Source organism: Tupaia chinensis, unplaced genomic scaffold (genome assembly GCF_000334495.1).
Source record: "Tupaia chinensis unplaced genomic scaffold, TupChi_1.0 Scaffold145519_1, whole genome shotgun sequence".
NCBI classification, from domain to species: domain Eukaryota; kingdom Metazoa; phylum Chordata; class Mammalia; order Scandentia; family Tupaiidae; genus Tupaia; species Tupaia belangeri.
In genome coordinates this window covers 245,417-258,088 of record NW_006205376.1, presented here as the reverse complement: position 1 = coordinate 258,088, position 12,672 = coordinate 245,417, and the positions used below count along the sequence as shown (strand labels likewise).

The 12,672-nt window shown below is 42.6% G+C and overlaps 1 protein-coding gene across 1 annotated transcript in view; it reads left to right on the top strand.

Annotated features, from left to right (window-relative positions):
• The first annotated feature begins 11,424 nt into the window (after positions 1-11,424).
• The window catches only part of DENND5B (DENN domain containing 5B), a 138,091-nt gene continuing 136,843 nt past the window's right edge, over positions 11,425-12,672 (top strand). Inside the window, exons 1-2 of the mRNA XM_027768116.1 lie at positions 11,425-11,793; positions 12,149-12,235. Coding sequence (XP_027623917.1) covers positions 11,425-11,793; positions 12,149-12,235 — 456 coding nt within the window. The remainder of the gene's footprint in view (positions 11,794-12,148; positions 12,236-12,672) is intronic.

Genomic DNA, 12,672 nt, shown 5'->3' with positions numbered 1-12,672 from the left:
GAAGGTCAGGTTTTTGGAAGGGAACCAATCATGGCAATTGTTTGCTCCCTGAGAAACCTCGGCAGACTCGCTGGTGCGCAGCTTCCCACACCTGAGTGAAAGAAGTCTGAAAAGGCCACATGCTGGAGGATTCCAACTGTAAGACATTGTAGAAAAGGCACAACTATGAAGACTAAAAAGATCAGCAGTTGTTAAGGAGAGGAGGGATGGGTAAGTGGAGCACAGGTTCCTAGGCCGGTAAAATTGTTCTGCGTGATACAGGATACCGTAAGGGTACGTCCTTACAACGTTTACCAACACTCAGGATGTCCACCACCGAGAGGGAACCCTCGCGCAGACTGGGAGCTTGCAGTGAGTGCCCCAAATCCTAGGAGAATGGAGAAGGGATTGCATTGTGACCATCCTTCCTGGTGGTGGTTTCTCACTGTCTCTCTGTCTCTCTCTGGGGTGGTACATGTGCCCTATAGCCAAAACCTAAAAATTAAAAAATTCGAAAAAATTTAAAAATTTGATGTGCTAATGTGGGGCCATGCCCATCCGTTGTAACAGATGAGCCACTCCGTGTGGGATGTTGACAGTGGGGCGGGCTCTGTGTGTGTGAGGTCAGGGGTACACGGGACCTCTCAGTACTTTGTGCTCAGTTTTCCTGTGAGCCTAAAACTGCTCCAAAAGAGAAAGTCTTTTTTTAAAAAATTAGGCAGTTGGCCCAGCTAGTGTGTGATAGTGGTAATACAGCTGCCATGTGAGGCTGACAGCCATGTAGCTGACAGTTTCCGATCCCTGGGTCAGCTTGAAACTGTGCCGACACGTGTGCAGGTGCTCAGGATCCTGAGGGTCTGGAGGGCTGGGTAGGGGGATCGTGGCATGATGAGACACTGTCGAGAGTAAGCGTCTCTCTCTCTCTGGCGTGCATATATGTGCTCTATCATTAAAAACAAAACAAAGTAAGCAGTTACCTGTTTTGTTTACATTTCTAAAGGTTTATATATTTGCTTTGGAAAAATCTGCTCATTGGAACATTGGTGGATTATCATCCTAGTTAGATATTCACATCCACACACTTTTTATCCTGGGTTTTACAATATTTGTTGGCTATACTGCTTATGTTGTCTTACATTAGTAACCATATAAGGCATTTCTTTCAAGCTCTAATCAGTACATAATAGATTTATGTAACTGAAGAACTTTTTTATTTCAATGAAACATTGGTTGCCAGTAAATGGAAAACTATAAGTAAAAAATGCTCTTAAGTATTTTCCTAATGTTTGGGGGAGAATTTAAACAATAACCTTTATAGTATTTACTATTTTTATGACCCAACTTTACTCATCATTGCCATTTTCCTCTCCAAAAAAGGCCGAGTAGCTTACCCACGGTCACATATGGCTTAGTCATGGTACATTTAAATTCCAGAAACAGAACAGCTAAGATTAATTCTTCACATAATAAGAATATCCAACTCTCTTTTTTTTAAAAGAGAGATTTGTTGCTATAGGGTGCGTGCACTCCCTGGAGAGACAGACAGAAAAACAGAAAGCAAGAAATCATGCCCCAGGGGGAGGAGTCCACCATAGTCCCTTCTCCTCTCAGGATTTTGGGGGCACAAACACACACACACACACACACACACACACACCCACCCAGTGTGAGTTTCAAGCCGCCGGGTCCAGGTTTCCAACCATCGTTGACTATGTGGGAGTCCAACGACAACCATTTCACCATCTGTTGGTCCCTATTCAACCCACTTTATTATAAAAATAAAACAAAACAAAACAAAAAAAACCCACTTCTTGTGCTAGGAGGGATTTCTTTCATTCTACCTTATTTTTCTCAACCTCTATTTTTTTTTAAATTTTCTTTCATTCTACCTTATTTTTCTCAACCTTTATTTTTTTTTAATAGATTTTTTGTTATAGGGCATGTGTGCTTGCTGGAGAGACAGAGAGAGGCAGAGAGACAGAAATGGAGAAATCACTCCCTGGAGGCTTGCTGGAGAGACAGAGAGAGGCAGAGAGACGGAAATGGAGAAATCACTCCCTGGAGGATGGCCATACCTCAGTCCCTTCTCCATTCTCTTGGGATTTTGGGCACACAGGTACACGCTCTTGTTTCAAGCCACCGGGTCCGGGACTGGAACTGTGGTTGGCCATGTCGGAGTCCAATGATGTAACCATTATGCCATCTGCTGGTTCTTTCTCAACCTCTTTTAAGAAAAGGGAGTCAAGTGTAGTAAATCTCGTGTTTTAACTTGGATGGGTCTTATTACTTTACACAAGAAATAGAGGGGGGCCAGCAGGTGGAATGGTGGTTAAGGTGCTGGACTCTTCCCATGGCTGGCCACAGTTTGAGTCCCGGACCTGGTGGTTTGCTTTCTCATTTTCCCTTTCTCTCTTTCTCTGGTCAAATTTTAAAAATAATAAATAATTATTTTTTTAATAAAAGGGAAGAGGAGAAGAAGAGGTAATCTGGGAGACACCCAGGGGTTCAGGTTTGGATACTTTGGGTAAAGATTTCTGGCAGGCACTTGGAAATGCTGACCTGGAGAGAAGAGTAATCTAGCTAGAGATATCTCGGGACACTTCAAAAGGTTTATGGAAAAATCTAATTAAAAGTATGAGTTTATTTTGGAACAATCAATTTCTGGAATCTGTGCATAGTTTTTTTGTAATACACATTTTCCGAGAACCTCATATATTTGAAAGTCCTCCATGGGTGTGCGTGTGTAAGCTGATGGTGTGTGGAGTAAGAATATGCAAGCAAAGCTAGAACCTGTTGGAACCTAGGTATGCAGGAAGCAATGGGAGAAGAGAAGCCCATAGGGGTGGCTAGCAGCCTTCCTTAATAACTGCCCAGTCCTTAGAAACTGGCAGAAAAGAAGCAATACACACTTGGAAAGGATGGCTGAATTTTGTTGCTAATATTCATTTCTTTTTAGAGGGATCTCACTGATGATTGCTACTACCACTAGGCTGGTCTTGGGGAGCAAAGCCTTCTCTTTTCCACACTGACCTCTTCTAATATTTTTTTAAGAGATGTTTGTGATAAGGTGCATGCACTGCTGGAGAGATGGAGAGTGAAAAATCACCCCCCGAGGGGGGATGACCATACCACAGTCCCTTCTACTTCATTCTCTTCTTGGAATTTTGGGCATGCACACACAGGTGCCCGGCATCATTTTCAAGCCACCAGTCCCGGACTCAGACTACCGTCTGCCGTGTGGGAGTCCAGCACCTTAACCCACGCCACGTGCTGGTCCTGACCTTTCTTAATTCTTTACAGCTGAAAGTGTGAGATATCGCAGAGTACTTAGAGATAACAGAAGGAAGTCATAAATGGAAAGTAACATAACTAGTTTAAGAAAGTATCTGTGTGACTGCTTTCATTGCTCATAGTCAGTTTGTCCTTCAGGGCCCTTTACAGAGTTGTGATTTTTCCCAGATACAGAATTGGCTCCTTGCTTAAACCAAGATCGACCCCCACGTGGCAGAGATTCTTATTCTCCCACCAGTAAAGAAAGTCAGTAAGTGTGTCTGGGCTGCTCGCAGTCCAGACTCAAGGGAATGAGTTCCAGAGAGGAGTACCTTCTTCCTGGCAGTCTGATCTCTACCTTTCATGTTTTCTTTTCATGTCGTATGTCCTTTTTCAAGATAATTAACAACGGGAATGTCTCACGCCTTCAGAGAAGACCTTTACCTACAGGTTTTTTCTTACCCTGTGAACTCAGATGGGTAACCATCTCAGGATACATTTATCCAACAAAGAAAATCAATATAAGCACATAATTCAGCAGAGGGACACAAAAGATTATTCGATCAATGGGATGAAAGAACTCAGAGTGACTGGTGTCACAGAAGACACGGGAACAAGGAGACTCAAGTGTCAGATACTGTGGAAGAGCCGAGTAGGGGCAGCTCTGTGGAACAGTAGTAGAGTACTGCCCAGGAGAAGCCAGCTCCTGCATGGCGACTGTGGTTCAGTTCCTGGCCCAGCCAGCTGCAAACACTCAGGGTGACACACGAGTGCCCAAGATCTGACAGACTGGGGACTGAAGGAATGGGATTGCTGTGTGAGCAGGCCCTTTTTTTCTTTTAAAAAAAGAATCAAATGATTATCTCTCCTCTCTCTCAACCACCCCCTACTCTTTCTCACACATGTCAACACACACTCTGTCATAAGTAAAGGAAAGAAAAAAAATGGAGTAGGATCAGAGCTGAAAATAGGTGTTTTGTTTTTTAAATGATTTGCTATAGGTCACATGAGCATGCCAGAGAGAGGAAAAGTAAGAACACATCCCCCAGAGAAGATGACCATGCCACAATCCCTACACATTCCCTTCTTGGGATTTTGGGCACAGACACCTGGCATATTCCCTTCTTGGGATTTTGGGCACATACACCTGGCGTGTATTTCAAGCTACTGGGTCCAAGACTCAAACTGCATATTTGGGCCATTTGGGATTCAGCTTCTCTAAGTACCATGCCACCTAGCTGGCCCCTGAAAATAGTCTTTAAAAAAATAGATGTTTAAGGTAAACTAAGGAATTATTGACCTAATTTAAAAAAAGAATCAAATGATTATCTGGCTTTGTTACAAAATGAACCACTGGGTAATGAAATAGAATGCTAGACATCATGCATCTTTTCATTAGGACACAACCACATCTGCGTAGAAGTGTTGCAAGGCATCTTTTCATTAGGACACAACCACATCTGCTTACATGTGTTGCAAAATATATGCACATTTCTGTGTGGTGTGTGTGTGTGAGTGTGAGAGTATGTGCGCGCCAGCCTCGTAGCTCCGTAGCAATTAGGCACCGTGCAGAGAAAGCCAGGTCCCACATGGCCACGATCCTTTTCTTCCAATGGTCTATCCTGTCAGGATGCTTGGCATGCAAACATGTCCCCAGTGTATTTTTCAAGCCAACAGGGCCAGAACTCAAACCCCAGTTGGCCAAAATGTTACAAGTTGCTGAATCTTCTATAGTTCTCTAAAAGATAATACCACTTTATTTTTACATAACCCCAGTTTAATTGTCACACCTAAAAATCTTAATTATTCTTTAATGTCAATAGGTATGAATTTAATGCCTACATCATTTGTCTCAAACATTTATAAATAGTTTACATGTAAAGAACCAAACATGAGGGTTCTATGAATAAACCCAGTAATTTGATACATTTTGTATTCATAAATATAATGGCAATGTAAAACAAATGCTACTGCTACATTAAGTTACTAATTAGGGAAATGCACAGAGCTTTGTGAATAAAGTAAGGTAGCATTACATTTGTCAAAGTTGTGAAGATAATGAGAAGCATAAAAAAAAGATAATAGAATGGGAACTAAGCCTCTATAAAGCTGCTTTAAAGTTGGACAGCTTGAGTTGTAAAATTTATGAGAAATTAAACTATGAATGCTGAATGCACAGGTATAGAAAAGAAAATGGGATAAAATGAAGCCCATTTGTGAACTGCAGCAATAACTTATCTTCTGAGTGTTTCTAAAAAAAATGGTAAAAATAGACTGTGATTCTAGGGAATAGGAAAGTTTTTTTTTTTTTTCTTCCCCTCATTCCCCTGGTTCCCAGAAGGATTTTTTTGAAAGCTCTCCTGTATAATAACACTTAAATTTTAGTTTAGGATTTGAAAGACTTCAGGCTATTCCCCCCAAAAAACGTGAGAAATAGAATTCTACAGAGGTGTGTGTACTCAGTTTTTATTTCCATTTGCAATGGATGAGATTCATGAACTTTTTCAAAATGTAGGCAATATGGGCTAAAGGGTAAAGTTATTTGCGTTGAGTCTAATGACTTTGGAACTACATTTGTACACAGTACTCATAAAATCAGCAGCTAATATGTCTGCAAAAATGTACCTGATGTAATTTCTCTAAGGATCACAACGAAAGTGCTGAGAACTACACCTCTGTCTGCTCCTCCTGGTTGAGAACTGAGGAATATGTAGTGTTTGGTAAGGTAGGTAGAGTGGAAGGGAAAATGTGAGGCAAACACTAAAATACTTCATGAGAAATACTTAACAAATACTTAACAAAATATTGATATAAAGAATCTCAAAATCGGGCAGCCAGTGGTGTGGTGGTGAACATGGCTGAATACCACACGGCCAACTATACCATTTGAGTCCCGGGCCGGCACCTTGAAAAACATGCCGGGTGCCTGCCGTGAGTGACCCTCAAGGCCGAATGCATTTTCTGAGTGGATCTGAGAGTAAACATAAAAGTAAACACATAGAGACACACAAGCAAAGAAAAACGGGGATTGGGTGGTCCAGACTTCCTTGATGGAGACTGTTGTGGCCCAAACCAGTCCATGGTTTATTCTTCTAAAGGGCAGAAAATTGGGGAAGGGGAAGTGAAATGCAAAACCAGTTGTTTTCAGATGTTAATCAGCTGAAGATCAGCAGTATGTAGTTCTATGTAAGGTTTTTTCCTAGTCTTTTTGGACAAATTCTGATTAAACACATGTGACTGGGGCTGGCAGGTGGCATGGTGAAGGGTGCTGGACTCCCACATGGCTGACCACAGTTTGAGTCCCAAACCTGGTGGCTAGCTGTCTCTCTCTCTTGTGCTCTGCCCTTTCTGGTCAAATTAAAATAAACAAATAAATAAAGTTAAATAATTATTTTATAAAAAGTTAAAAGAGTAGGCCAAACGGTAGCATGATGGTTAAGGGTGCTGGACTCCCACATGGCTGACCACAGTTTGAGTCCCAAACCTGGTGGCTAGCTGTCTCTCTCTCTTGTGCTCTGCCCTTTCTGGTCAAATTAAAATAAAATAAATACATAAAATCAAGTAAATAATTCTTTTAAAAATAAATAAAGTTAAATAATTATTTTATAAAAAGTTAAAAGAGTAGGCCAAACGGTAGCATGATGGTTAAGGGTGCTGGACTCCCACATGGCTGACCATGGTTTGAGTCCCAGACCTAGTGGTTTGCTTTTTCACTTTCTTTCTCTCACTGTGTGTGTGTGTGTGTGTGTGTGTGTGTGTGTGTATATGTATGTGTCTGGTGAGTACACGAGCTCTATAGTAAATTTAAAAATAATAATACATAAAATTAAATAATTCTTTTTTTTGGAGGGGAGGGAGATTTTTGCTATGGGGCATGTGCACTCGCTGGAGAGCCAGAGAGGGAAAGTGAGAAGTCGCCCCCCAGGAAGATGGCCACACTGCAATCTCTTCTCCTCTGTTCTCCTCTCAGGATTTTGGGCATGCATGCACAAATGCCTGGGGTGAGTTTTAGGCCACCAGGTCTGGGACTCAAACCACGGTTGACTACATGGGAACAACGTAACCATTATGCCATTTGCTGGTCCCAGATAAATAATTTCAAAAATTAAAAAAAAAAAGATGAAAAGAGCCCCCCCCTTCCTGCCCCAAGGGATGGTCATGCCTCAATCCTTTCCAGTCTCCTCCTGAGATTTTAGACATGCATGCACATGCGCCCAGCATGATTTTCACCAAGCCACCAAGTCTGGGACTTGAACTAGAGTTGGCCATGTAGGATCCAATGCCTTAACTACCACCATCTACTAGCCCCAGATCTTCACTTTTACAATAATATGATTCACCAGCTAAAGGAATGAGAGATCCATGGACAAATAGCTGATTTTTAGAAATGGGGCAGAAATATGTACAGTGAGTCTGGAGCATGTTTTGAGATTGAGGAAATGCTCAAAAACAAACAAACAAACAACAACAACAACAAAAAACATGTAACATGTAGATGGGGGTGTGTCAAAGGGGGCACAGTAACCAAATAGAAGGGTTCCTAATGGCCCAACCTAGAACAGTTTAGGTAACCAAATATAAAATACCCATGACTCCATACTGGTGTAAATCAGTTGTCATATCAATTAACACACAGGGCAGAAGAGGCAAATTTCCCTTGTAGAAGAGTCCCACATAATTTCTGTAGATCCTCTTTTCTCAAGGAGGTGGAGTGTAACTTCCCATTCTTCGAGTATGGACTGGGTATGGTGACTTCCTTCTAAAGGTTATAGTATAGAAAAGGGGAGAAAATAGGGGACCAGCAGTTGGCATAATGGCTATGTCGCTGGACTCCCATGTAGTCGATGGCGGGTCGCATCCCGGAGCCGGTGGCTTAAAACTCAGGCCGGGCACATGTGCGTGCATGCCCAAGATCCCGAGAGGAGAATGGAGGAGAAGGGATTGTAGCCAGGCCATCCCCCTGGGGGTTGATTTCTCACTTTCTGTCTCTCTGGGTCTTTCTGGTGAGCTATTCGCACCGTTAATAAAAAAACTATTAAAAAAAAAAAAAAAAAAAAAAAAAAAAGAAAGAAAAGGGGAGAAAATAGAAGAATGACTTAGCAGGTGGCATGGTGGTTAAGGCTCTAGACTCCTACATAGCCAACCACAGTTCAAGTCCTGGACCTGGTGGCTTGCCTTCTCACTTTCTGTCTCTCTATTTCTCTGTGGTTGAATTAAAAAAGAAAGAAAGGAAGAGAAAGGAAGAAAAAGAAAGACTTTGCCGTGGTAAAACTCGACAGACTCTGCATTAGCAAGGTGAGCAAGGTTAGCATCAGTAGCGAGAGGTCACGATGGTAGTTGGTACTTGGGTAATGTGTTGAAAATGGCACTTTACCTCTGTGGTCTTGCTTCCCAGAGGTCTTCGAAACTGTCAGTGTCCTCTGAAGCAGTCACAGCTAAGGGAAACTTAGGAGGGAGACATGACAGCCACATGTAATGTGTAGATGATATTCTAGAACAGAAAAAGAACCTTAGGTTAAAAATTAAAAGAATTTGGATTACGTTTAGACATTTGTTAATAATAACATAGAAATACTAGCTCATTAATTGTAGTAAATGTACTGTACTAATGTAAAAGATTGCTAATAGGGCCAGCAGGTGGTATGGTTGTTAAGGCAGTGGATCCCATCTGGCAGACTTCATGGTTCGAGTCTCGGACCCAGCAGCTTGAAAAACATGCCAGGTGTCTGTGTGTGTGCATGCCAAAAGTCCCAAGAGGAGAATGGAGGAGATGGTATTGCAGTGTGGTCATTCCCTTTGGGGGGAGATTTCTCACTTTCCTTCTCTCCCTCTGTCTCTGTCTCTCTCTCATGAGTGAACTTATCCTATAGCAAAAAATTTTAAAAAATAATCAAATAAAAACTAAAAAAAAAATTAAAATGTTCCTAGTAGAGGAAACTTGTTGCAGAATACAAGAAAATTCTCTGTACTGTCTTCCCAGTTTTCCTAACTTTATTGTAAAGACTAAGTTTACTTTTTAAAAGCCATGAAACCAAAGATTCAAAACAATAATAAAATTCTTTTTTTTTTTTTTTGAGAGATTTTCATTGTAGGGCGCGTGCGCTCGCCAGACAGAGAGAGACATAGAGACAGAAAGCGAGAAATCACCCCCCAGGGGGGATGGTCACGCCGCAATCCCTTCTCCTCCATTCTCCTCTCAGGATCCTGGGCACGCACGCACACGCGCCCGGCGTGAGTTTTAAGCCACCGGGTCCAGGACACGAACCGCGGTCGACTATGTGGGAGTCCAGCGACATAGCCATTACGCTAACTGCTGGTTCCCAAAACAATAATAAAATTCTGATCCGTTACACCATGGTAGACATAAGGCACAATAAATTATACCCCTATGTTTGAAATAAGGTAAATCTCAGATTAAAAAAGTTATTCTTCAATTTTACTTATTATTACTGTTTTAATTTGTTATAGGGTATGTGTGCTCACCAGACCAGGGGATGTGGTGTGGGGGAGACAGAGAGCGAGAAAGCAAGCTGCCAGGTCTGAGACTTGAACCATAATTGGCCACGGGGGAAATCCAGTGCCTTAAGCACCATGCCGCCTGCTGGCTCCTAGATCTCAGATTTTAATTTACAACTTAATAAAATTATGACAGAAATAAAATGTCCTAAAGAAAATGAGTTATTTTTCTTTCTTCAGTTCCATTTCGGTTTACATAGTCAAGGTTTTGGTATGAGTCATTTTCACAGCCCCCAGTTCTTTAAGTCTTAGAAATTCTGGAGTACACAATTCAGACCTAAGAGTACAGTATCCATTTATGTGGCCATTCAGAAAACATTATTGAACACATGTCGTGCGCCAGGCACAGTATTAAGGAGATGTTGAGGATGTAAGGATGAATAAAAGCTTAAAGTCTAAAAGGGGAAGTAGAATTTAACAGCTTTAGTACAGTCTGGTAAGTAGATAGCAATATGCATAGCAATGATGAGAACCGAGTTCCAAGAACATCATAGTTCTTAAAAAAAAAAAAAAAGGCATTATATGGCAGCCAAGAAGAGAAATGCTTTGTTCTGAACCTCACTGTCAAGGGAGACTTTTACTTTAAAGCACCTACCAGGGAACCAGCAGTTAGCGTAATGGCTATGTTGCTGGACTCCCACGTAGTCGACTGTGGTTCACGTCCCGGACCCGGTGGCTTAAAACTCACACCGGGCGCGTGTGCATGCGTGCCCAAGATCCCGAGAGGAGAATGGAGGAGAAGGGATTGCGGCGTGACCATCCCCCCCTGTGGGGTGATTTCTCGCTTTCTGTCTCTCTGTCTCTCTCTCTGTCTGGCGAGTGCATGCGCCCTATAGTGAAAACCTCCAAAACAAACAAACAAACAAACAAAAAAGCACCTACCAGTGTGTATTAGTACAGTATTTGTACAGCGATGGTTTATTTAAAAATCAAGCTCATGGATCCCAGCCCACAAAGGTGCACACACGTGCTTTGCGATGTTGGAGGCTACATGGAAAGGTTCTGGGTTCGGGTTCTGGTCTAACTGAACATGCCAGGTGTGCTCGCGACCGCACCTGTGATCCTGGCTTGCTGAAGGAGGGTCACAGCATGAGAACTTTGCCCCAAATACCCCCTCCCTTCCTTCTCTCTCTCTCTCCTCACCTCCTCTCATATGAAGGAAACAAACGAACTTAAAAATTAAGCTAGGGACAGCCACATGGCCTACCATGGTTTGAATCTGCACCCAGAGGCTTAAACTTGTCAGGCATGTGTGCATGCATGCCCCAAATCCTGACAGGATGGACAAACAGGAGGAGAGATTGTGGCATCACCATGCCCTATTGGGGGATTCTTTAAAAAAATTGTTTTTTAAGTGTTGGATTATAAAAATTATTTGCTCTAATTTTTAGATTTTAGAATGTTACGGAAGAGAAGTACATGTCAAGAGGTTTCCCAAAGGTTGTGTCTTTAGGATGTGGAGGGGCCCAGCAGGCAGACAAGGAGGGAGGGGTGTAGCAGACAGAGTTCTAAAAGTCTCCTTGTGTCCTGGTTATTCACTCAAACAGCAGTCTCAATTCTGCTGTGGGGGACTGGACAGATGGAACTAAGGTTATTGATTAGCTGGCCGTAAAATAGGGAGCGGCGTCTGGATTGCCCAAGTGTGCCCAGTGTCATCTCATGAGTCCTAAAAAGCAGAAGAGGAAGCAGAAGAGATACAGCGGGAAGGATGTCAGAGATCCACGCATGAGGGGAGTGTGGTCTCGATGTGCAAGGACCCTGCAGGGACCAGAGAGGCCTTCGGTGCTCAGGGCCGCTGAGGCAGCCAACAAGGAAACGGAGACCTTATGCTCACAGCCCCAAGGAAGTGAATTCTCCCGTGACTTTGATGAGTTTGGAAGTGGATTCCTTCCAAGAAGATTCTTTCCCAGAGCCTCCGAAAGGAAACAGCCCTGCCATAGGATGATTTTAGTATTTTCAGACCTGGAGCAAAGAAACTGGCTGAACCATGCTGTGCCCCAACTCCTGACTCACGGAAAATATGAGAAAGTAAATGGTGGGGTTTTTTGTTTGTTTTGTCGTAGGGAGATCTGAAACTTGGGCAGAGAGTGGTGGGGACAGTTTATCTCTGCTTAATGCAGTGTCAGCTATGTGTCTTGACTGGAGGCTAGGAGACAGTACTTTGGAGATGGCTCACTTCTGTGGCGGCCTGTTGTCACAGCTGGCTGAGAGCTCAGCTAGGACTGTGCCGAGGTGGGGTGGGGCTGCTTGGGCTTTCTCCAGCCTTTGTAGCTAGACTTGATGGGCATGTGTGCCAGGAGAAAAGGTGGAAATGCGTGGCATGTTTCATGGCTTATTCTTGGAAGCCACATTGCATCATTTCTACTGCACTCTTCTATTTTAGGCAGTCATAATGGTCCTTCCATATTTAAGGGAGAAGACATCAATTCTACCTCCTGATGGAGTTAGAGAAGAACATGACGAACAAGAGGTACTGTTTCAGCCCTCGTTAGAAGATACAGTCTACTGTTTTTCTATATCTCTGGAGCCTAAAATACAGCCCGGGCTTATAGACCACTGTAAATACTAGAGTAAGTGAATGACTGGATGAAATAAAGTAATTAGACGATGAGAGTATACAGCAATTAGTCAGGACGACAGTATTCTAAGCCTGGCTTGAAGATCAGAATTAAAACAAATTACTAGTGCAAATGGAAAGGGAGGGCCGATACGGAGAGATACCAGGAAGTTCTAATTAGCAAATTTAGTGACCATTATAATATGGAAAGAAAAGAAGGGGGAACCCAATGAGGAAAGAGGGAAATCTAGAATCTGAAATCAGGATCTGGATTGATTCCCAGTCAGTTGTATATACCACCTATGTACCAGATCATATTCTTAAGCACTAGAGCAGGAATACTGAATGTG